This window comes from Chamaea fasciata, unplaced genomic scaffold, assembly GCF_029207755.1.
Source record: "Chamaea fasciata isolate MVZ Bird 193981 ecotype frontalis unplaced genomic scaffold, bChaFas1.0.hap1 SCAF_2, whole genome shotgun sequence".
Lineage (NCBI taxonomy): Eukaryota > Metazoa > Chordata > Aves > Passeriformes > Sylviidae > Chamaea > Chamaea fasciata.
In genome coordinates, this window is record NW_027094087.1 from 102,101,535 (window position 1) to 102,128,206 (window position 26,672).

General features: G+C 37.5%; 1 protein-coding gene across 5 annotated transcripts in view; it reads left to right on the forward strand.

Moving 5' to 3' along the window:
* Positions 1–26,672, forward strand: part of CNKSR2 (connector enhancer of kinase suppressor of Ras 2) — a 205,389-nt gene that overhangs the window by 79,724 nt on the left and 98,993 nt on the right. For 4 of the 5 annotated variants that reach the window (XM_066176932.1, XM_066176933.1, XM_066176935.1 and 1 more), the window contains exons 6-8: positions 3,855–3,974; positions 10,482–10,541; positions 15,224–15,292. In XM_066176932.1, the coding sequence (XP_066033029.1) occupies positions 3,855–3,974; positions 10,482–10,541; positions 15,224–15,292 (249 nt within the window). The remainder of the gene's footprint in view (positions 1–3,854; positions 3,975–10,481; positions 10,542–15,223; positions 15,293–26,672) is intronic. The other variant, XM_066176934.1, reaches the window with a different exon arrangement.

Here is a 26,672-nt window from a genome sequence, read left to right on the forward strand (position 1 = left end):
CCACAGAGAATCAGAACAGATGCAAATCTAATTCAGTCACCTTTAAGTCCTCGTCCTCCTGGCTGAAGGAAGGAGCAATTGTGGAAAAGCTGTTAGAAATTGGTACCTTGGAGTCCAAAAATACAGATAGAAACTAAGCATTATCTGTCATTCTTCCTGCTCTGAGGCATAAAGAATTTGCCTACTGAGGGAAACATAATGTTTCTCTTTGAATTCCTACCAAACAACAAGGTGCTGTGTGGTGATATTTTTTGTTCTCCTTTGAATCATTTAGCTTTGCACATAAAGGCTGTGGTGTAGCTTCAATCTGCAATTACAAGTGTGTCACTTGAATAGAGAGGAGAATTTATTACTGGAGTGCAGTGATGAGTTACTGCAAAAGAGAACTGAAATCATTGCTTTAAGGCTTATAGTGAGAACAGGGACCATGGGACAAAAGGAGAAAATGTAATTATCTGTTGGTTTCTCTCAGTTAATCTTTTGTAAATTGCTTTTTTTTTTTTTTTTTTTTTTGGCTTGGACAAATCCTTTCCCTGTGTGTAGATACCTTGCACACTGGGAGCTGAGTGCAGCTTGAAGAAGGCTGGCGATTTTTAATGCCTGCTGATTTTTGTGGGAGCAATTGGATCCTCAGCTTCCTGTGTGTCTTACTGTAACTAATACTGCATTGCAGCAGGCAATCAACACTTTAAAAAGATAGAGATCCTGATCTCATTAACAGTGTTTTCATAATCAGAAGTGTAGTTTTACAAAGCATCCAAAGGTAACGACCATTAGAGAGAAAAGGTGATTACCATCTGATTTTAGCAGAAGTAAAAAACGTGTCTATGATACAGATTATCCTGAATAATTCTGCTGAGATATAATGTGTTCATAAATTGTTAGGAACAAAATGAGTAGAAGAAGTGCAATGTTTGAGTGCTTTGCCACGTGCTAACATCTTTGCCTTGGAAGGCCCTGATCCACTGAACAGGTCCAAGATCTTTTTCCATACGGATGCCTGAGGGTTAGGAAGCATGCTCCTGGTGAGCAGACTGTTTTGTTTGTATGCCCATTTATGCTGATTAGCATATTATCAACACAAACTGTGAATGAGATATTCCTGAGAGTAAAGGCAAGGTAAAATGCGTTATTTTGCCTGTGTCAGCCTGTGGGCATGTTTCCAGTGAGAGCCTATGTACCCTGCCTTTGCAGTGGGCAGAGAATATCTGCTGTGTAAGTGTGTGCTCCTTGCTGTCCTGGCTCTCTCTGGACAAGTTCAGAGTTCATGAAAATCTGTCTTTAACATTGCCCAGATACCTGATCCTACTTAGAGTTCAACTCTTTAACCAAGGAATATTTAATGAAAATATTTAAATGTATAATAGTTTATAGGGATAATGTGCTGTTGGGCTGCAGTGGGAATATCTAAGAAAGCTGTGAGACCCAAAAGACAGTAGTCTTTTAGAAATGCATTGAAGCATGTGGTAGATTTTTTTTATCCTAGCAACTGATGATTTTGGCACCCAGTATTCCCAGAGCTCCTCTTGGGGATTATTCACACTGCCTTGTTTTAGGATTGCAACCAGTGTAACTACTGGAATGCTGATCACCATGGGCTTTACTGTATAGACTGTCTGTACCCCTCTCATGGGGAGGCAGAGGGAGAGCAGCTGCTCCAAAGGGCTGTTCAATTCATCTCAGCCCAGCTTCTGCTCCATACCGTGCTGGACTTGCCTGGCTCCTGTCCTTTCTTCATCATCTGGGAACATGGTTTTTGATGAGGAGACACACTGGTGAGATGTCACACCTTGTCTCAGGTGGTAGGGACTCTCCTTTTCTGTGTGATTTGGCATCTCTCTATGATGCAACAGTTGAAAATTGGAGAAAAAATATTAATTCACTGTAAACAGAAGTTTCTCTGAAATTGCTAAGAACCCCATACATTTAATGGGTTTAGAGGAGATTAACTGGAGGAATAGGTGGATGAGTACAAGTCTAAAGAGATATGAAAAACTCCATTTTCATCTGCAGAGAATAATTCATAATGTGGGTCCCTTCACTTTGCACAAATAGCTGAGTGCTCTGTAATTTTTAAAATAATTTTTCAATAATTGTCAGTGCAGTTCCAAGACGGAAAGAGAAATAACATGCCAACACTGTGTTTAAAAACACAAATAAACCAAAATCCAAGCTTTCATTTTTATTATGTAATTTTATATAATTTTAGCTTTTAAAAATGTCAGCTCAAAGCCATTTTCATGTGTCCAAAAGCCATTACAGAAGCCCAAATTTCAATAAAGTTCTCTTTTTCACTTTTTGGTACTCCAGGTAAAGCACAAACCATTCTTTAACCTCATTTTATATATTTTTTGACGTCCTTTGTTCAGTAATAATTCTGCATCATGAAAAAGTAGAAGGGTGCTGTGTGTGGCTATGCTTGAAGGTAGTATTTTTTCTGGAAGAAGGTCATGTTAGTGATATAAATTTTATTATATCTTCCATTTGATTCTGGTTAGCTTATTCACCCTTAAGCATTTTTGCTCAATAAAATAAACAATCTGTATACAAACCTAAACTTTCAACTGTTTGTTTGAAGAGGAGAAAAGTGTGTTGGTGTGTAAACAGGATTAAGATGTTATTGTCATCAGTTGTTTTTGTTTTTTGTGGTTTTTGGATTGTTGTTTTGGGGGGTTTTTTGGTTTGGGTTGTGGATTTTTTTTTTTTTGTTGTTGTTGTTTTTTTTAATCATTTTTATTTTCCTTTTACATAAGATATTTGTAGTTTGCCGTTTGGAATTACAATGGTGATTTGGTAGGAGGTTATATCCAGCTTTACATTACTTTTCCATAGCATCGTTGCAGATTTTTTTACTGTAAGAACTATACTTTGGGATCTTGGAAGATTGATTGGTGCAACAGTTGTGTGCAGTTGTGTTTCAGTCATTTGAGGAGGCTGGTTAGCTTTCATCTTTTGAATTTCAGAGCAGTTAAGCTGGTTCTTAATTGCTTTTGGAGATGCTCACAGTTTTGGGACCAAAAGAATGTCCGAATCCCTGAATTTGCTGACAAAAGATTCATTGGAAACCTGAACAGTTGCTGACAGGGGACTTCCTGGAAAGCATTGAAACTCTCAAAAATCACTTTCTTACAGAGAATGATAGGAAAGCCTCACGGCTTTCCTGCTTCTGAGAAGGGGTTGTTCAGGGAGTGAGAGATCAGGAGATAAAACAGTACCAATTTCACAGTCTCAGCCTTTTAAGAATCTTTTTCTGTCTTGCTGCAGAGGCTGCCAACAATAACTGGTTTAAGAGATATTCCATTGTGAAGTGGTGATTTATTGTAATCCTCATGTCTGCAATAGTAAATCACATTTGGCAGCTGTAGAACATGAGAAACACAGTCCAAAGACAATTAGCATATTTTATTATATAGAATAAACGTCAGAGTTAATGAGAGTTACCTGTCATCATTAAGAGCCTGATTTTCATCTGTGCTGAACAGCTGCACATTCAGTGGAAATTAGTGGGCTTTGAGGCACTTACTGTCTTTGCAAAAGATATGGTTGGGCTGGGGATTGGGGCTCACCATGCATTCCCTGTGTGCCTGAGCAGGGCATCTATCCGTGTGAGTGCATGGGAACCCCTCTTTGTCTGTGCTCAGATACAAAAGCATTTGCCTCCTGGTCTTCCCTGGTCTGGTGCTGTTAGTTCAGGGCATCAGCAGATAATGTATTTTGTATTTTATTGCTGCCTGAGGCCTTTCCCCCTCTGCCTTGTATGTGCTTGAAATGGTGATTTAAACTGTATATTGACATTCGAATAGTTAACGGTGGTATGCTCATTGGAACGTTTTCTTTTCTTTTTTCTTTCCTAGTGTAAAACTCTCTCTGGCGTCTGTGATCACATTATCTCGCTCTCTTCTGATCCACTGGTTTCCCAGTCTGCCCATCTTGAAGTGATCCAGCTTACAAACATCAAGCCAAGTGAAGGGCTGGTAAGAAGTACGCAGTTAATCAAACCCATCATCCAGGATGAGAAAGTGATTTTTTTTTTTTTTAATAAATTGATGAATATGACATGAATAGGAAAATGAATAGGACATTTTAGCCTTTTGTGTTTTAAAGTTTGAAAACAGTTTGATTCCTCATGCTAGTTTGGTTTCTCATGCAGCTGGGCCAACAGGGAAGTATTTTTTAAAGCTGAGTGTAGTATGCAGAGTTCAGTGAACAGGGAGAAATGAGTAAGACATTCTTGCCATTTATACCAGGTTCTGAAAAATGGTTCAGATTGTTCTAGGATCTTGAAGTCTGAAGGGACTTCAATTACTAAGATCAATTCAACCAAGAATTTTGCGTGGGCTTATGCACAAAACCTGTCAGATTCTGGAAAATGTTTCGTAGTATCTCGAGGATATAAAGCTATTTTACAAGTTATTCCAGGGCTTCACAGCACTACTGATGAGTAACTCATCAAATTTTACTGCAAGAATTCTGCATTCTTAATCAGGTGCTTGTAAAGGCTCTTAATGCAGCCATCCTGTGTTTGTTGTTCAAGAGCTGACCATTGATCTCTTGTTTACTCAAGTATCCCACGCCCACTGCATGGAAAAAACCAACACTGGAAAAAATTCCAGATGTGTGACTTCATTAATAATGTCTGCTCCCATAATTTTTGGAGGCGGAAAATGAGGTGTTCCGAATACAGTTAAACATTTTTTGTCTAAAGAAATAGCTTTAGCAACTTCTGCCCAAGCTTATTCTCATTCCATATTCTTGAATAGTCTTGAAGGAGGACTGCTCTACTCTTTGCAGCAGGTTTTTGAAGTTGTCTGGATGTTGTAGTTTTGGAGAATATTTTGGTTTGCAGGTTGGTTGTTGCTGGGTTTTGGGTTGATTTGTTTTTCTTGGCAAAGTTGGTATGCCAAGTTATTTAGAGCAGTTGTACACAAAATTAATTTTCCATTCTTTTGGAAAATTGCAATTAAAATTTGTAGAAAACCCCAAACACTTGAATGAGTATGGCCCCATCCTTTGTTTTAGTCTGCAGTTTGTTTTCCCTTCCTCTTCTGGCTTTCTTTCTTACCTCTGAATCCATTTTAAACTTGTCCTTCAGGATTTCAGCTTCTCATGGATTTTCTACCTCTCTTTCCTTCCCTTTACCCTGTAATTTCAACTCTTCCACCACCTCACTGCAGTCAAACTTTTGAAACCCTTCTCATGTAATGAGAAAATCTTCTTCCTCTTGCTCTTAATCACATTTTATGAGTGCTGTCCATTTTTATCTGAACTTGTTGTTTTTTTTTTTCTTTCTGTCTTGTGACTGTTTTTTTTTTTCATTTTTCCCCCTTCATTTAAGTTTTCATGTAGGTTGGTATGAGCTCCCAGGGACTGAAAAATGTTGAATTGTATTTTTGTAAATAAGAATGTATTTCATGGGTCTGTTCCTGCTGGGTAGCTGATGAGAGAATCTCTTTCCCTCTCTGTGTCTCTGTTTTATACCCTCTGTCTGTCTTGTCTGTTTAAAATGGAAACTCTTCAAGGCAGGGCTTTTTCTTTTTATGTATTTGTGAACCAATTAAGCAGGATCTTGATGTCATTGTCATAAAAATAATTATATGTTTTTTTAAAAAGAAAATAGCAACCATACAGCATACAAGCCTTAGAAGGATACAATGCCATTTTGACAAAGTCATGTTTTTTCCCCCTCATCCTTGCCTGCGTGCCACTATTGTGTTGCCTCGGCATTGTGCCGTCTCCTCTAGACTGTGAGCTCTCTAGAGCAGGCACCAAGGATGGTGAAAATCATCCACTTCCCTTTGCACCAGTCTTGCCAACAGATCGCTTTTGTCATGTGGTTCTTGGGGCTTTATATGCTTTTGGGTTCTTGGGCTTTTGTTTGTTTGCTTTTTGAACTAATACCTTTGAATTAAGGCACAGTGAATGCACATCCAGTACTGCCCCACTGAGTGCTGAGGGTGTTGGTTTAAGAATTGATGGTGGAGCTCGGAGTTGTGAATATCCTCTGCACATCAGAAATGCTGGGACAAATGTGAAGCTCAATCATTTCTGGACCTTCTTCCAGGATTTGTGCAATGATGGAGGTGGAAAAATGGTTTATTGTCAACTTTCCTGTAGATTTTTGACCCACATGACAGTTCTGTGCTGGCTCTGCCAATCACTAAATGAAATGTTCTGTAAAAATGGAAGGACTTCAGGCAGAAGATAAAAGACAAGGATGGCTGCTAACAGGGAAGATTCTTTGTCACTCATCACAAACAGAATATCTGCCATCTCAAATTCAACAGCTGAGAAGCTAAAGTGTATCTGGAAGAGAAAAAGGAAAGGAGATGAGAAGGAAATTAAAAGGCTGGAAAGCAATGCTGTTTCCCTAAACTCATGGTAAATATATGGTGGAATTAAGAAAATGCTTGAAGCTTTTACAACTTAAAGAAGATTGGCATGACCAGGATATTTTAATCAGCACAAATAGTTCCTTCACTGTGTTTAGTCTTTTCGTATGGAAACGTAAGTATTTGTCAGAGGTAAATATAAATTTTCAGACCAATACCTGAATGCAGAAGAAACAAGTAAGCGTGTTACCATGTCTTATGACTAAATAACCTTTCGAGCAACTAAACCTGTGAAGCAGAAAATGCTGTTAGGGTGTGATATGGAGTACCTCTTGTGTACTGAGTAAAGCAATGTTATGGGTGGGCTTTGGTATTGGTTTTGTTGTTTGGATTTTTTTTTCCTTTTTTGTTTTTCCTCTATCCTTGTCTCTTATGACTGGCTGCATTCATGTGTCCTCCAGTGAGTGCTGCTGGGGGGAGACATATAGCTTGCAGTGGTTGTGCAGTAAGAATGAAAAGAGTTGTCATGGTAGAAAGTTATTTAAAAAGCCTTAAAATGGATTGATGTGGTCAACTTTGCAATCACCAACATGCTCCCATGTGGAATCCTTTCTTTTTTTTTTTCTTTGAGGACTTGCAAGTTGTTTCATCTGTATCAGTAAGCAGAATTTAATTCTGTATGTTTTTACATTACTGATTTACAAAGAGACAAAACTGACTAGCTTAGGTAGTATGTTTACCAGGAAAACAGACTTAAAGTTGCTGCTTTACTGAAAACTGTAAGTGTATTTAGACAAAAAGCAGAAAATCAAGTTTTTCTTGGGTAGCTTTTCTGCAACAGTCACTTTCTACTTTATTTTTGTTTTTAATATAGAACAGAATTTCAGAGAGCTGTAGCAAAGGTTAATCTTGAATTTCAGTTTTTTCCTGTTCATATAATCATTTTAATCCCAGTCAGGTAAGTGACTGTGATATGATTTCAGGGGTTGAGAAATGCAAATATAAATTGATCAGAGCATGAGAATGATTGTTCAAGGTTCCTTTTTGCCTGCTGAAGCAAACACAAAAGAAGCTCGTAATGTAAAAAATTGCTCATAAAATGCAAGTCATAGATACAGCAGGGTGTGACAGCTGATTAAAGTGTACTGCTTACTCCCTTTCCAGGATTCCAGTGTACTACTATTCCTGATATTTCTTCTGAATTTTTTAGTTTGAGATACTGGAAGAGCTGGGAAAGAGTTATGAACAACATTCTGAGAGCTGTTTAGGGTTAAAGAGGCACATGCAACTTCGGAGGGGTCCATGAAAATGGAGTGGAAGTAAAAATTCAGTTACGTGTGATAAAATGAAATTAGTATCTTCTTTTCTTTTCCATCCACCACTGCATAAAAAATCGAGAAATATGTTAGATGTTTATATACATAAAATATGTTAGAAATATATCACATTCTGTTTAATTCTTGAAAAAGTATAAACAAAAACAAAGAAAGGATAAAAAAAAAAAAGCACAAAAAGTCTCTTTTCTAACCCTTGACTTAATCACCAAGATAAACTTTAATGATTGGTTTGAAATGAGAACTCTCCCCATGACTGATAGGGCAATCTCTCATGTAATTAGGAATGACTTACTTGTTTTTAAATCTAGGCATATATTTATTCCTGATTACTAGGTTGGTTAGTTTATGGTTATTTTATTCATATAAACTGAATTATCGTTCCTTTTTCTGGTGTAACTGATTCTTGTAAATTCTTAAGGACTTATCTTTGAATACCTGAGACTGTATCTACCAATTCTTTCAGTGCAAGTGGACAGAGCACACACTGATCTCCCCTGTATTCCTGATTGCTAAAAGTACTTTTGATATTGTGCAGCCACAAGGAGGCAGAGAGAGGAAAACTTGTAAATGTCTGTGGTATTCTTATTTCCATTCCAGATCAAACAGCTGTAAGCCAAATATGTTCTCTTCTCTTCTCTGTACCACTTCCCATATATTGTTCACTTAAAACAAGGAGTGGTGAAACATGGGTGAAAGGGTCTCACTTTTGTGTTGCAAAATGTTACTTCTCATTTAAAAGCTGCTTAATATCAAGAATATGTTGGCTTTTGTAAAATTAATGTGACATGGTACTAATATAACATTTAGTAATTTTTCACATGTGGAATAAATACAATTTAGGGTGGATATTTTTCAGCTTGCTTCTTCCCTCTCTTTCCTAATGTGTGCAAAATCTTGATCCTAGCCCTTAAAGACCATTCTGCAAAAGTTCTTTCTCCTCTTTTGCATTTTCAAAGTCTTTTAAATTTATCAAAAAGACTAGATTCGATGTGAATTGACCTCTGGAATGGTAGCACACTTGGGTGAACTTACTGTCCTTTGGAACAAAGCTTTGCACAAAATGAACCACCGTGTAACCATTAAGTGTGAGACTTTTCCCTTGGCTTTTACCATGATGTTTAAGGTTGAAAGCAGTAACTTACTGTGAATAAAAATAAAGATGTGGCTTTCTTCAGAAACTGAGCTCTGTTTGGGGACCTGACTCAAAGTTCCTGTCACCATGGTCACTGTCACTTTAGCACTTGCCATATTGCAGGGTGTATGGCCCAGTGACTTAGATGGGGAGCCCGAGAGGCCTTGAAGCCCCGATTAGTGGTGGTTTGAGGGTTGTTGTGTGTACCAAGGAACAGATACCAACATATCTCATCAGGCTCTTGCGTGGCTCAGTGTGCTTCCTGTAAGATATCTGTATCTTAGTGTTAAGATGTGTGTATGTTATTAGTGTTTCCCTACCTCACAGGGGTGTTGTGAGGATAAATGTATGAAAAAGCCATTCTATATTTGAGTTAAGCAAAAAATGTGTGATGGAGCCAATCTATGGACAAATGCTGATGGTACATAGAGGAGCTGGAAGTTGAAGGATGATGTCGGGGGGCTTCTGACCGTGTAGTAATGAGTGGGTTCTGGGTTTTTTGCCTTCTATCTGTGGCAGCTGAACATTATAACTGGGTTTGATGCAATTAACACTTTGTAATTGTGCAGAACAAAATAGGAGTTCACTTTTGAGCCCCTATCCAGAGAAACTCAGGAAGTCCCTGGCTTGTTTTACTGGGGATATTATCCACTTTCCTAATTTAGGTGTCCTTCCTTATATCTGCTATCAAAAGTCTGCCAGTTCTGGTTCCCACGTAGATTAGTCCAACTTGATATGTCTTCTTTTCCTCTTTACCATACTTACTCACCAGTGAGTGCACTGGGCTCCTCAGCTAGGAACAGACTTCCCTGTGGCACTCTGATTAAATGGAGAAAAAGTAGGTTATGGAGAGGATGTTTACTCAGGTGCTTAATGTTTACCTGCTTTCTGTAAAGTGGTTGAGGGAAAGGAGATTCCTCAGAAATTGTTGAATGCTCAGTATATGCCAATTATCTCTTCTTTCTCATTCTCTCAGTGTCACAGTGGATGCTGCTAAAATGTTTGAATTAAGGCTTGGTGAAAAGACATATTTGAGACACTGTCTTGGACTACCCATGCAGGAACTTCTGTCTGTTCATAAGCTATCCCTCCTTTTTCATGTTTTTTGAAAGAAGTGGGGTAGCTAACAAGGTTGATGTTGAGTTTTTTATCACAGAGTTTTCTAGCCGAAGTGTTCATTGGGATGAGTGAGGCTATGAGAAGGTCTTACAGCCATTTTGCAGGCACTGTTCCAAGCACTGGTTAGCAGTTTGAAAGTTGTGTTTGCAGTGTTGCCTACTGAAGACTTTAGATCTTTTAAAACTCAATGTAGTTTTCAAAGCAAAATGGATATATTGATCATACTAAAGCAATTTGTAATCCAGGGACTTTTTGTAAGGCATTGTTCTATTTGTAATTAAAGTGTATTATAAAAACCTGGGGAGTAATTATGAACATAACTGTGGTAAACATTTTAGTTTTCTATTGCCAATTAGGACCATAATTACTTGGGCTGTTCTTGAAGTTTATAAAAAAGCACTTCTTAGGCAGAAACAAATTCCTCATGGCATGCATTAAAGTCCACAAATCCTAAAGAAAGCAAAAAGAAAAGAGAGATTCTTTAAGAGATATGCAAGTTTTGTTTGGATGGTGATGGTTTGTGAAACACTTTAAAAATTCTTTCCCATGATGTCTTTTTCTTAGGGTATGTACATTAAGTCAACATATGATGGTCTTCATGTAATTACTGGAACAACAGAAAATGTAAGTATTGTTAATACTGTATGTTCAGGCCTGGAAACCTTTCTGACCTTACCTGTGGTTAATGCTTTCCCTTTGCTATAAACTACATTTTGCTTGCAAAGTTGTGCTGGTTGGCTGTTAAGGACCAATGGCATGTTGGACAGCAGAAATGCTTGTGCTTGTTTACCTCAGAATTGAAAGAGTTGTTCCCAGTTAAGGACTTAGAGAATCAGTCTTGATTTGTTCTTGCGAGACACTTAAAATGCTCTAGTTGATCAAGACAGGAAGCAGCTGTCTTGGAGTTACTTTGCTGTGTGAATAAAAGATAAATACCTGTATTGTATTGAGGCTGTTCTGCTGAAGTTTGCTGCAGTGTTAGACAAACAGCTTTTATATTTTCCATCTATCAAGCTTCATTTTTTAATAAATGAGTGCATGGAAATGGACATCCCTTCACATTGACAAATAACCATATATTTTTGCATGAACTTCTGAGTAATGCCTATGGAAAGGAACACTTATTACCAGTGTTAAAGGCATTAAAGAGCAAGTAAAGCATTACATACTACTTTTCAAAAGCCTTTGAAATACAACCTCCTTCCCTTGTACACTATATTTAGGGAACTGACTGTCTGTTAGGAGTTGAGCAAAATTATAATTTTGGGGGAAAAGGCTTCTATCCATGATCTTCGATTAATGTGGAACAATCACTAAACAACACTGAACTGTTCCATAATGGTTTAGGCAATTCCTTTCAAAGATTTTGATGGCATTTTCTTAAAATGAAGCTGTCAGAAATGTTTGTTTTATCATGCTACTGTGTCATCCTGTGGGAAGTGCAAACTACCTACATGCTGCTCCACCTGATCTGCAGTAAGGTTCTGTTAACATCTCAATAAAATAGGAATATTATTTTCATCCTTTCATAGGAGCTGCAATCTGATGGCCTTTTTCCTTTCTGTTTTCTGCTGTGGGCAGAATATCCATGGGTCATAACCAATAGATAATACCTGTTGTAGAATTTGTGTGAATGCCACCTGTCTTGGAATTAAAAAAAAAAAAAGGAATTTGAAGGAAAATAAAAATTCTAGAAAGTCAGGCCTACAGCTACAGACATCATTAGTGAAATTAGTAAAAGTAAACAAACCAAACAGAACTACAGTTGAGCTTAATCTAGAAAATATATGAGATAAAGAGAGCAATTTTTACAGTTGAATCTCTCAAATTGAAGAAGGAACAATTTCTTACCATAACTTGCTAATGGATTTAATTTCCCAGGGGCAAAGATAAAAATAAAGTCCTAATGCATTCCCTCAAAACTCTTATCTTTTGTGATTCATGAATATAATTTAAAGCTATGTCAGGAAGGTTCAGTCATGATGACTCTTCTGCTGTTGTTGCTGACTCTTTCACTCACTGTGACACCCTGGAGGTGCTCACGGCAGACCAAGAAACTGCACTCTGTTGTCAAGGGAAAAAGCTGCCGTGTGTTAAAGCACTTGTGAAAATGAGTAGTGCTTTAGAGAAAGATGGGTGTCTCCTGCTTTTAAGAACACAAATTCTAGCTGCTTTCTTACACACACACAGAGTTTTGATTTTGGTAGGTGGGAGGAGAAATAGCTAGGTAGCAGGGCCAGAATGAGATCACGATGGTGCACATGTGATCTGTCCTGCTAGCCTTAACATGTTTACTCTTTGCAGTACAGTTAACTTCTAGGAAACAAGAATCCAAATTCTCTTGTATCTGAACAAAATTTTGTGTCCTTTTAATTTCCAAGTCTCCTCTCCCAAGTGAGACAGTAACAGAATTTTCTGTCTGAAATATCCTGGAGAAGAGCATGTGTCTGTATGAAACACAGTATCATGTTAGTGCTCTCCACAATAATGTAAGGGACTAGTTTTGTAATGACAGTTCTGCTTTTTCTGTCTGGCCTTTGAGGTGTTTGATATACAGCTGCAAAGCCTGGTAAGAGTTTGAATCTTGCTGTTTGGCATTAGGAGTCATCTCCCCCAGCACATCTGCCAAGCAGATCAAAGCTGCTGAGCTCTGAAGCTTGGACTGAGAGAGCGCAGTGTTCCTCACAGGTCACTGCCCTGTAAAGGCTTCTCTCTGGTGGCTCTGTAGCATTAGAGCAACGTGAGCTTTCCAGTTCATGTCTTCTGTCTTTTGTTTGGAAGTAACAATCTAAAGGGAGTTTTGGTCAAAGAGAAGATTTCGGGTTTCTTGTTGAGTAGCCCATCTAGACCATGTTGGAGAGATTCTTTTAATTCATAAACCAAATGTGTGCTTCGAATAAGATCATTTTTTCCTTTGGTTTTCCAATAAAAAAGCATTTTTCTAAAGTAATAGCATGCAGTGCATCTCCAGCAGGAATGTGGCATTGAAGGGGTGCTCCCAGTGTCACCACTTACTTTGATCTGGTTGGCTTTGCATGGTGCCCTTAGATCACAGGGAAGAGATTTTCAGAAGAAATAGTACCAAAATCTCACTGTGGGCATGCAGCAATTGTGCTCCAGGGACTCTAAATTGGACTTTCAGACAGTGTGGGTATACCAGGGGAATAGGAAAAAGACAACATTTACCCTAAAGGACAAAACTAAATCTAGTCTAAAGAATTAATCTAAGCAGATTCTGAAAGCTTTTAGTTACTGATGTGTGAGCCTCAATGAGAGGTGCTTCCATCTCTTCAACTGTTGAATTGAATTACCAGCTAATGAAGATACAGTTGTGGTGTGGCGCACTTTGTTCCTCCTAGTAGGACTTCATGAGTGGATTCTGTGCTTAATGATCAGCATATACATCTAGAAGAGAAAGACTATATTGATTCTCCTCTGTTTTCCTTAAATAGCCGTGATAAAGATACAATTTTACAGCAAGGTCTGGTTTTTACTAGAGAGGAAAAAGCAGCCAGGAACAGGAGTTACAGCCCCTTCATAAGAACACAGCCTTGACGTAACTTTATAAATGATTTTTACCTCACCTTGTGTTTGAGGCATAATTGCAATGAGGTTTTTTTTAACATAGATTTTTCCAGTTTGAAGATTCTCAGGCCATGTTTTAATGGCTTGGCAAACTTGACCTGTTTTGTCAAGATTTAAGTTGCAAATGCTGAAGACACTGTAAAGCAAAGGATGTATCATAATAAAGTCCTGAAGAGGTCAAGGGTAATGACACAGAATTCACTTGCATTTGCATTTTTAAAGTCTTAGGTATAACTACATCTGAGCTAAAAGAGCTGTATTACGAAGGAGGATTATAAAGGTTTTAGAGGTATGAATGAGTAAATGTGAATAGTGAAATGGCAGACAGAAGACAGATTATTAGGGCATAATCACCAGTGTTAAAATTTCTCCCCAGGTCACTCGGCCAATACTTTTATTGCTTAAATAGTGCCAAAATGTCAAGGCTGGTGTTCTTTATATTAGTAAAGTGACATTCTTACCAGCCCAGTTTGATTTAGGATGTTCTGTGCAATGTCTGCTAGGACTGAGTCATGAGTGACCCTTCTTTCAGCCCCTCATGTCTCTTGGATATCTTTCATTTGTACACTGTCCTTAACTTAGGCCAAAAATTACGTGCAATTGAATTAGAAAGTCACAGCTTAGCTGTGGGACATGTGTTTTGAATGGGGATGTAGTACATAGGTTATTACAAAACGTCCACTTTTCAGGCCTGGAGCATTTTCTTCAGATGACCTGTTTTCTCGCCTGAAAATTAAATTCATTTCACTCCTTAACATAAAATTTGTAGCAAGGTTTTTTGGAAATCTGCTCCTGAGCCCCATGTTTCCTTTAGGTTCTTTTTCAAACTGTCAGTCTCGCCTTCTACTGTGGAGTCAATTAAGTGCCTTCTGGCAGCCACAGTATTGTGAGAAAAATTAAAGTGTGACTCTGAAAAATGGAAGGAATTTATTTCTCTTTAAACTTAGAGGTATTCCCCTCAGAAAACAGTTGGTCTAATGTAAAGAGAGAAGAAGGGAAATTTTGTGGGGCTTTCACTTTATGGAAGAGGTATTTTTTTGTTGTAGTTTTTTTATATATATATTTTTTGTTGTTGTTACTGAGATTTTTTTGAGGCAAAAGCAAAAAACAAAAAAAAAAAAAATTGCATTTTAGAAAGTGTGATCACTATAGGATTTTGATGATGGTTGCATTTCTTTCATCCTAATAATGTTCCAAAACCAAAGTTACTATTAACTTACTTGCTCTTCCTAGGTTGTACCTAACCCAATCCTCTTTTCTTGTGTGCTCTTTGCAGAATAGTAATTTACTAAGGCTCTCTGCAACATATTGAAATGCTGTAGAATAAAAAGACAATTTTATGAAATTTGTTCATGAAGAATTGCCAGTTAGTCTTGGCAGGTTCTAAAGTCAGCCAAATATTGTCTTTCAAGACTTAAGAGATGTCTGGCAGTTTGAAGCATCCTTTTGTCAAGATGAAATTCCAAAGAAATCCTTAGGACTCAGTTATCATATATATTCATACCTTTCTTAACATGTGATTTTATTGTGTAGAATAGTGCATATCATTTTTCTCCCATAAGAACAAACTGATTTACTAAATATTTCTTTAATTCTTTATTTCACAGTAGAATGTCTATCAATCTAACCTGATTTACATAGCTTAGCAATCACGCTGCTGAAAGAGAGATGATGAGTGGTAAGACCTGTATTCTTGATCATCTCTTTTATTTTAAATTCAGTCACCTGCAGATCGGTGCAAGAAAATCCATGCTGGGGATGAAGTGATTCAAGTTAACCACCAAACTGTGGTATGTATAACTATGTTCTGTGTCAATTGGAGATAGACGTGTTGGGGCACATTAGCATGCGTAGAGAAGAATTGTATAGAAAAATGTATTTTTATACATCATTATTTCTTCTAACATCTAAATTTTCCTTTTCTCTTTTGAAACCACATAGTTCTGAAGTCTTGCTAAACCCTGATCATCTGAGTATTACAGGAGATACCAAGTTAGGCTAAATATCTGTGGCTTGGGAGATGTGTTTGGCTGTTTTCTGCTTGCCCATGCACTCTGAATAAACAATTGGTTTAAGTGTAATAGAAATTTTGGGTTGAAGGAATGCATGGAGTTGGAAATATTGTGCCCTTGTGGGTTTAAGATCAAGAATGCTTCCTGGAAGCTGGAAAACTTACTACTTACCAAACATACCAGAAAGTGTAGAGTGTAGTTTTTAAAAAGACAAGCATGTGAAATTCCCTAGGGGTACCTAGGGTGACTGACTTAATTTGAAGACAGGTTTTAGACTTGGAAACATAAAATTAAACATACCTTTCAGATATGATAGTCAAGAAAATTAATACCATGCAAATTGCCCTTTGTGGGAACAGATACTTGTTAGTGCCAGGTGATTTTATTTAGGATTAGTGAACTGTTAAAATTAATTTACCTTTTCGAAGGTAAGGCTTTGTAAGAGAAAAGGCAGACTTACAATACAGAAAGCAACTATTCTTTTTCCAAAGTATGAAGTTTCTTGAGAGTAGTGAAAGTCAATATATGGTATTAATGCAGCAGACATTTGTTAGAAGTTGTGTTTTGTCATTCCACACAGGGCTCCACTTCCAGCATTAGGCCATTGTACATCATGTCAGTTCCTCTGATTAGGGTAATATTTCACTATACCCTCCAGTTAATTTTGAAATCAAATATACTGTACTTATGTGGACCTTAACAGATGAGAAGCTATATTTCGAGCTATGCAATGTAATTTGGTAAATCTGAGCAGGTCAGGATGAATTTTAATACTGTTTTGGCCATACAGCTTCTTTATAAGTGTTGTATCCCATGATTACTTTTCATGTACAGTTGATGACTAATTTCTCTGTTTTTCTACACTAAGGGAGTGTATGACATCAATTAATTTTGAAAATCATTTTAGAGCATTATTATTTTGGCTATTAAAAATGTACGCACATCTGAAGAAGCACATCATTAAATATTCAGTACTAGTTAGCTAGTTTTCCCAGAAATTTCTGATGGTGCTGTAAAGTTGCCTTGTCAACTTGAACATTTCCAGTTGCCTAGGTATTTATTCTAGTTCTCGTAGCACATCTACACTATATTTATTTGATGGAAAAATCGGATTCTTAACCCTGACACTAACAGTAATGTTTTGACTAGCCTCAGGATGAAATTTCTTACCTACCTGGATGGAATATTTAATGTAGGATTTGGGGTCCTTGTTTTGCATAAGTGAAGTATTGTCAGAGGCACAGAAAAAAGTAATTATATTTCTAGGGAAAAGGACTATAGAGAGCTAAGAAAAACTTAGTTTAAAATGGTGAATATATATAGTAATAGACTAAACCACACATTTACTTATGCATTACTTTGTTGTATCAATGTTATGGTTGAAATAGTTGTCATCATTGATATTGTATACTGTGTATACAAGTAATTTTCTTGTGTTCTAGTGTTCATTTTCCACGGTGAAAATCAACTAGGATTTTCTTAGAAATGTGGTAGTACCTCCCCTGTTACCTTTGCAAAAGTGCACTATATTCACTCTTCAGTTTATAAAATGCAAATATTTCATTTTTTTCTATAGATTCTGCAGAACTTGACAAGAGTCTAAGTAAATCCTTTTGTTCTCCAGCCCCTGTCATGAGGAATTTACTGTCCAGTTCTAGGGATCTGTTTTTGTGGGAAGAGGTATTATTCCTTACAGTGACTCTTGCTTAGGAGATAAATAATTCTGAAGATAAACACTGAAAACAAAATGTAGTATTGATTTTTTTCCACACTTGATATACTGCTCACCAGCTGCAAATAAAGGACAACTGGCTCCCTCTAACTTATCATACATATCGTATGTAACTCAGCATACTTGCATCAGTAGTATTGACCATAGAAATAAATGACTGAATTTCTTAAATATCTAATTCTAAAGCTGTAGGGAAGTGTTATTCACATGTAGCTGTTATTAAGGTCATGTCTTGTAAATGAAGACTCAAAATGTAAAAACAAAACAAACCTTTAGTTTCTTTTAGAGTTAAAGCCCTTTTTAAAATCTTCAGTTATTTCAGTGTATTTGTCTACCAAATAGTTAGTCTGTCTTTTGTACTTTATATATCAGAGTAAATATAAATATGATGAAGAGGAGTTCCATACAATTGGTTTAAAAATCCAACTTGTTAGATAATACTTTTTACAAGAATCACATTGTAATAACTATGAAAAGAAAGCCCACTGGCTTTCAAATAAGCAGCATGACAAAAGTAGGAGAATGGTTAAGTGATTTATACTGATTTTCATTATGCGTGTCCTAATACTGGGTGTCATATAGTTTTAACTTGTCTATTGACATCCTCTGCTTGTAGTGATGCCTAATCTTTGTAGTATTTCATTTGGCAGTGAAATCAAAGAATTTCAAGTGATTATTTTGATTGTTTGCCATTTGATAGAAAACATGCATAACAGGGTTATTCCACTTGTTGCTGGCAGGATGTTTGGACTGTTTGAATCTTTTAAATTAAAAAAATGCAAATTGATTAGGCCTACAGTCAGCGAAAAGTTAGGGTTCAGAAAATAGTCTTTAAATAGTGGTTTCTTGGGGTTAAATAGCTATGTGAATTTTCTCTGTCAGTTTTGCCTTACAGGACAGATCTCTTCTTCAATAGCTCTGTAACTAAGGGTCATAACTCCCTCCAACCTGAGAAGGTCATGGCCTTGTTGGACCAAGTCCAGAGGAGATCACGAAGATGGTCCCAGGGCTGGAACACCCCTCCTATGAGAGTAGGCTGAGAGAGTTGGGGTTGTTCAGCCTTGAAAAGAAAAAGCTTTGGGGAGATTTTGTAGCACCTTCCCGTAACTAAAGGGTCTGCAAGAGAGCTGGAAAGGGACTTTTTATGCGGGCCTTTATTGATAGGGCAAGGGGAACAGCTGTAAACGGAAGGAGGCCAAGTTTATATTAGGTGTTGGGAAGAAATCCTTGCTGGGAGGCTTGTGAAGGACTGGAAAAAGTTACCCAGAGAAGCTGTAGATGCCCCATCCCTGGAAATGTTCAAGGCCAGGTTGGACAGGGCTTTGTGGGGATGTCTCTGCCCATGGCAGGATGTTTGGCGTTAGGTGATCTTTAAGGTCCCTTCCAACCCAAACGATTCTGTGATTCTATGGCTCTTCTATTAAGATTCAAAGGATTAAGACAATGTCTTCCCCTAAAACTCCCTGCAAATTCCATCCTTAATCTTCTCTAAAAGCCTGTGTGCCTAAAATATTTCCAGTGTAAACAAACAAGCAAAAACACCTTCCTCACTTGGATATTTCAGAATTTGCACTGTACTGCAGTACTCATGTTTCTGCCCATATATAATTCAAGAGCCTATTTTGGCTCAAGATAGTCTTTATTTCAACCAACTGAAGGTGTAGGACACTATATTATTGCTTAAATGAATTAATACTCTCCACATACTCTTTCTGTTTGCATCAGTGATAAAACAGTGGAGAAAATAGTCCAAGCACAAAACAGGGATGTACAGACTCAGGATGGTACAGGGTTCTTGATTAACAGTCAGTTCTTGTGTAATAGTTTCTTTCTTTTGGAGGCATACTTGGCACATTGCATATACTTTAAATGCAAGTATGATATGACTTATGGATTGAACATGTTTGATATGACATGATAGACTAGTGGATTCCCAAAATTTGTGTTTGTTAGCTAAAACTCATCAGAACTTAGGTAAATATTATTTATGTAAAATATTTATGATGGGAAAAAATAGGTGACTATAGTCAGTTATCAATCTGTTGCATGTAGAAGCTGGTGGGTTTAATGTATTTAACACCTATAAGTTTCGATTGTTTCTTTTGGCATCTTTTAGTAGATAGCAGTTAGCGTTTACTCAACAGATTTCTTACTGTGGAAACTTCAGTGTGCCATAACATAATTGACCTACCGGAACTCTTTTTATATTTACAGTGCAAAAACTTAGAGGAGATTTTGCTAAAATTCCTCTGAAACACAACAGATACATTTAGAAGGTCGTACCTTGCTTTGTTGGAAGGGTATACACTTAGAGTGTGATGCCTTTCTGGATACTCATCCTAACTTAAATCTTTTTCAATTTTCAAGAGTTCAATGTTGACAGAATGTTTTAGGATTTGTTGGGAATTGGTAAATTCCAGCTCATAGAAAATACTGAATTTGGGATGCATGTGGATCTCTGGAGTGTGTGCATCCAAAATGGAGTTTGCAGTAGATGGCTTCTTATTCTGGGGGTGAAACCAAACCAAAAAAAAACATCTCTAAGTGCAAAAATGATGTTGCAAATCTTCAATTTTTTTTTCTGCATTATTTCAGATCCAGCTAGGCTTTTGTGAACACAGGTATTTCACTTAAGGCCTTATTAACTTGGCTTTTAATGAGGCAATATTTTTAAAGAAGCTCAATGGAGAATTGGGCTGGAATAATTTAAGGAAGGGGATGGCCGGTTCAGTCCAAGCTTTTAACATAAGGAGTTTGACACCTTATACAACTTCCATTAACAGCATCTTTATTTAAAACAGTATTCTTATTTTCTTATGATGCTTGACTTGAACAAGAAAACAGTGCAGCAAGATCATAAAAGTTCAAGAGAAATAAGCTTTTTGTTCATTTTCCTTCTGTTGCTGTCATGTATGTGCTTTTATGGGGGAGGAGATAGAGGAACAGCTCCCAAATCACACTTTTAATCTTTTCTGAATCCTTGGGCTTTCTCTGTTTATAAAAGTTTAGTAAATGTTAACACAAATATTTAGTTTTATAGGTGGGTGGGATTTACATTTAAAAGCTTTTTAGGACTATCCAGAAATATTCATGGAAGTCCTTATGGAAGTAACCTAGTTCTGTAGGGCTCTGTCATAAACACTTTGGAGTTTGCCAAGATAAGGGGTTCATACTTTTTAGGAATTGTAGTCTGTCCTTCAACCATCCTCTCAAAATTTCAGCATAATTCCCTATCCTATTTCTAAAATCTCTGTAAGTATTGTGTAGTACTAAGAAAGGAACTAAATTGTCATGATCCCTTCAAAAGAAAAATATTTTTCATCCTGTCAGTTTCCCTTTATCATGGAATTTGTGTTGAGACTATATGGTGTTACTTATGTTTTCTTTTTTACATAGATTTGCAGTTACACAAATATTATTTTATATTCTGTATGTCAGGGAAGTGTGGTACTGCAGATATGAAGTATGTGAGAGAACATGATCTTTCATTTCCCCATGGGAACAGATGCTGGATGCTCTTGTCCATGGAATCTCTTTCCAGTTGATCCCTGGAGGTTGTTCAGAGTTGATGTGTGGAACACACACGCTTTGATGAGCACAGACTCATTCTTATGTAAACAGGGTGGTGTGCCAGTGTGGGCATCCAGTTGCACTTCTATCTCTGGCAGGATAGAACAGCTAACAAACAAGTCATTGTCACATCTGTGTTAGACCAGTATAAGCTTTGGCCAGCCCATGCTGCTTCATGTTTCTGCCAAACTTTAAATAATTTTCCTTATTAAATTTTCACACTTAAGCACACCTGTGTCACATTCCAATGGAATTTCAGTTGCAGCAGAAAGCTGCTGCCATTCAGCAGCTACCTGCCTCCTAGATGATAACAGAACTAAATTATGTCAGCTTTTCTACTTTAATTTAAAGTCAGCCTACTTGTCTTAGGTGAAATTGTTAAACCTGGTTGACTGTGCCCAAGAATGGAAAGGGAGCACTGTCAGTGTCATTTATAAATCACAAATGGTTATGGAAACTGCTCCTTACTGCCTCTGGCTTTGTGAGTGGCACATTTGGTCCTGTAGCCTGGACACTGGCATCCCACATCCAGTGTGCTCTTGGTTCTGTGCTCGAGAGCACCTGATCCCTACTCTCTGCTGCAGTTTGGTGCACTAGAGTATGTGCTGGGCGTGGTAAACCTCATCTGTTGGATTGGTATGGAACTGATGGAACTGTGAACAGTCAAGCACTGAAAGGCTGATGTTGCTGTACGAGTCCTTTCGGGAAGTTCTTTCAAGCAAAAGTTGATGCAACAAGAGATGCTCATCCTCTCATATGACTGGGACATGGCTTCAGTACGCATACACTGTATTTCTAGAAGTATTCCCTGCCAGCTGATTTTGATTTTGCTCACTAAATGCCATTTGCTATGTCCTAGAGCTCACTCAAAACCAGATTTTTTTTTTTTTTTCTGTCCTGGCTGTACCCCAGAATGGACAGCTCTACTGCTATTGAGCCCTGATACTTCACTTGTGTGATTGTATGAACAACATTCAGTAGACAACATTCATATTGCGTTCTTGAATTATTTTTCTTTGGGGGAAAAATGTTCTTTTGAGGATGTAGACTGCTCTGTACAGCTGCTGTTTGGGCTGACTTTCAGGCACCAAAGCATCTTTTGAAAGCAGTGTAGCTGTGGTAAGAAATCCTCTGCAGACACCAGTTGACTTTTTCTGTGAGTGTCACTGGTGTGTCTCTTCATAGTGTCACCACTGGCAATAGCCAAGTTTCTAAGTCCGTATCCAAGCCTAGTATTTTTATACAAGCTATACCTAGGACTATACTCCTGAGGATGTGTTTGCTAAAAACTGCTGCAGTATTCCATGGAGTATTTTTGTGACCTAGTTGATAAATTCATCTTTCTGCACAGAACAGACTGGAAAATGATGTATTTTAATGGTTTTATTTTTTAGAGGGTTTTTTTTTCTTTTGCTTTTTTCCTCCACATGGTTGCATTTCCATAGGAAGAAAATCCTCTAAGTGGTGCTGTAAATGGTATTAATATTTTCAACATAAATATTGAAAGACAATATGCTGCCAAAATGTTTTTGCATATATTCCTGACAAAAATTATTTTTGTATTCACAGTAGTTGCTACTGGCTACAAATCTTGGTACAATTTGTATTTGCAGACAGTTTAAAATTTTAACAGTGTGTTCTCTACAGTGAGAATACTGTAAATTCTGCAGTTAAAATGATTATTTTGGAATATATAATTAGAGTATATTTTTTAATGCCAGGTAGCAGATACTAATTAGAATTAGAGTTTTCTATTGTTAACTGTTTTGATGCCTGTAGAACAGAATACAGATTATATTACCCTTTTTGTCTCATAAGAACAAGTTAAAAAGGCTTACTGTTAGTGTCTGTTCAGGTATGTGTATTTGGAACGGAAGGCAGGTATTATTCTGCTGCTTATAATTTCCTTTTAACTGAGGTTGCTGAAAATTGAAGTACACTGTAGAAAAGATCACGAAAGCTTAAGGAGGGATGTCTTCAATGTTGTGCATATTAACACAACTGACATTATAGTTGTGCACAGCCTGGACCACATGTGAGTTAGGATGGAATAATTTTGAATACATCTGTGCTTTGTGCAGGTAGCAGCTGCGTTCATGATACAGCTGATCTTCAGGTTCCAGCCTGATCTTCTGTTGTGCAATCTGTTGTTTTATTCTGAGGAAATTAGGAGGTAACTGTGAGGATGTGTAAGACAGCAATAGTTGTTGTAAAAATAGGCCAAAACAGTAAGAAAAGAAAATTCATACTGTGTTGCATGGGAGGAAAAATTAAAGCAAGGGAAATTCTATTCTTTGAGTAGATGTACTGAATGCGTAAATTTTTATTTAAGAAAAACTCAGTACTGGATTAAAACAACTCAGTGGCTTGAACAGAGTGCGTAGTCTGTGGCTGATTATTTTAATGGAAGTAAAATGGGGAAAAAAAAAAACCAACTCTGTCATGACTAAATAAAAACTGCTTTGTTTATGACATTTTTTTTAACTACAAATCCCTGTCTTTCCTTTAGGTAAGTGATGCTGCATAAGTTTGCAGCTCACTTACAGGCTTATTTTGGATTTGGATATTTTTTATGTTTGCTTGGTCATTGGTGACCTTAAGGATTTTTTTTCAGAATTTCTTACACATCTTAATTTTATTTTTACTATATTTAATCTCAAGTAACATCTGCTTCAAGGATAACAGCACTGTTTAGCTGCAGGGCGGTTGGAGATCTCAAGCAGTTTATTTATACACTGAAAAGCTGGGGGTGTCAAAGACTGTTGGAATTACTGACTCACTAGAATAATTCTAAAATATTTTAATAATGTAAATCTAATCTAATGAAATCTAATGAAAAAATATATTGGCGTAAGCATGTATGTTTACATATATTTATTGTTTTAATTCCAGGACAAGAATTTGGGGAATTAAAATATGAGACTGTGCAATGCACACACACATAAATAAAATTCCAATTTTGAGGTTAAGCACAGGGCTACAAAAACGAGTTCCTGTAATGCAAATGTGGCTGGGGGTTAATACTGCAGGGGTCACTCCCGAGGAGCGCATTCCTTAAGCCACATGAAATGTGGAGAACTTTGCTATTCCTCTTCCCTGAGGAAGGGGGAAGTCATCCACATCCATACTGCAGCTTAATCTGTGAGAAACCACGGTGTGACCCAGTCTGCCTAAATCCTGTCTGAGCCTCCAGCTCGTGCCACCAGCTCTCTATGACTGCTTAGATATTTATCAGCACCTGAGTTTCTTAGCACTCACCCAAGGATGCTGAAATGTCTCTTCTTAGGCTGGGGAGAGCCTGTCCTTTGCCAGAAGCCCTGCTCAATTGAATGGGCGCCTGGGGTCTCCATATACTCCCTGGGAGCGAAAATGAGGCCAAGGAAGGGCGGTGGTAGCAGCACCTTTGTTCATAAGAGTTTAATTTCTGTGTCCTTGCTGAAGAAAGGGGTAGGGCCTGCTCATCACAGCAGGGCTCTCAGACCCTGTTCTCTGCAGTGTGTGTTAGTTTGTATTGCATTTATATTATACAAAATGTGGTTTCTGGGAATTGGGACCAGAGCCCTCATTTCTATATCCCAATGCAAGGGCCTAATGGTTTCTTGCCTGTTGTACGGTTGGGGTTTGTGTTTGCACAGTCCCATCAGCACAATACTTTGCCCCCATGGAAGTTATGCTTGTCTTGGTGCTTGAAACACCTTTGTAGTAACTGAAGGACTGGTTTTAGTCCCTCTAAGGATAAATAATGCTGAGATCCATGTTCTGAAACTAGATGGAGGGTTGAGTGAAAACTTTACAGATTGCCAGTGTCTTTTCTGGTTATCTGTACTCCTGGTTGAAGACACAGATGCCTTATAATTACCACACTGCAGACAGCCGGTCACTGCACGTACCCAAGAGAAGGAAAATGCTTTGAATTTCAGAGGTACAGCAAATCTGAACTGGAACCAACTCCCTTTTTTTTAGAGCCATACCCTAAAATGGGGAAAAGAGACCCTTCTTCCTCAGAAATTCTACCTAGTAACTGACCTTTATGTCTGTAAAATATATAATGAAACCCATAAAGTTGGAGTCTTTGCTCTTCCAACAGATATGCTCATTTATTTGTTCTAGGATGTTGTGCTAGCAATGACTCAAAAGCAAAACAATGGGGTAGCTCTGAGCTGAAGCATGATTGTATCAGTACAGAATGAAAGGTAAGCATTGCTGTTAAACAGTGTCCAAGCTTCAGTACAGAAGCTGGTTCTCTGTTCCTGGATAAATCAAGTTTTAGTTCCCCCATGGATAATACAGATGGTTGCCTCCTATACTGAGGTGCTCTGTAGTCATGTTATTAATATTGTCAAGTTTGTTGAATTATGGTGGTGCTTTGCAGAAGTTAAGTTTTGGGTCAGATACATTTTCTGAAAAGGAAATGTGTTTAGGGCAGCTTAATGAGAGGCAGTGATTTCTGCGCTCAACTTTTAATTTGGATTCTAACTTAGTTTATTCTTGGGAAGGTCTCTTAATTGTGATCTTTAGTGTACATAGCCAAAAATGATTTTAAAAATCACTTATTTCATTTTGTGAATGGTTTGGTGGTAGTAAGCAAAAGTTTTTGTGAAATATCAGGAATTATTCAAGTAAAAGGTGTGGGTTTTTTTCAATGTATTTTACATACAAACTGTGTTGTTGCGACTTTTGGCAATGATACAGTGCAGTGTGATCAGTGACATTCTAAGGGTGCACAGAACTGACTTTTAACATTGAATTAAAATCGCGTTGATTTAAATATTATAGCCAAGATGCTTTTTAATTAGAATTGCAGCCTATGCAATCACAATATTATTAACCTTTCCTCTTTGGGAGAAAACCATTATGCAAGTGTGGATGCTATTATCACGCTAGCTTAAGAACCTGGATAAATCCCTGAAAAGGCATCTACTGCTCTCCTGACATGGCTTCCCTACTGCATACAGATCCAGCTTTCCTCTCTGTGGTAGTCCATGCTGTAAACATCCTTTTCTCGTTTCCTCACCAGTTACATTTTCTGGAGACAGAAGACCTATGGCTTTCCATTAATTTTTCACCTTTCCAGGCATCTGCAGCTGGGGGAAGGGAAGAGGATACTTGCTGGTAACATTTATTTCCTGGGGCTAGCAGCTGACCATCCTCCTTCTGGCCAGTGTTCATGGAAATCAGTCTGTTAGTTTAGCAGCATGATGCTGTTAAATTTCTTATGAGTTTCAGAGTTGCTTAACAATGTGCTGTTTGATAGTTTTTTAAAGTGTGGTGTTTGGGGTTTTTTTTCTTACGCTTTTTTTTTTTCATGAAATGCAAGATGGTGTTTGATATGGAAGTTCTTAAAAACTATTGTTTCTTAAGGTGAATACGCTTTCCCTCCTAGAAGTTGTTCAGGTTTTTTTTTAGCTGAAAAATGAGTAAAAGCTTGAAGCCTGAAATGTTGTTAAGTCAGAGTACTCTGGGTGCATGCAACTAATTACAGGCAACATTGAAAGAAAAAGAATTTTGCTTATCTTCCCAGTCCACCAACTTTTTAAAATTAGACACTAAAGTGGATTTTGCATGTTTGCGTAGTTAGAAAATAGGAAATGGCTTAGCAGCTTATATTTAGCAGCAAGGTGTTATTTTTCCTTCAAAAGTGTAAAGATATTGCTACTTCTACCTTTTCAAACTCTGCAAGTCAGGAAATAATTAAAGTAATAGGAAGAAAAAACCTTTCATTTTTCATGGATACAGAAAGCTTACATTAACTTTCATGGGACTCTGGTCACTCTTAGAATAGAATTATTCCTGTAAAAATATCAAGTCTGTTCTGTTTACCATTTGGCTGTTGCTCCACCCTCTTGATGATGTAGT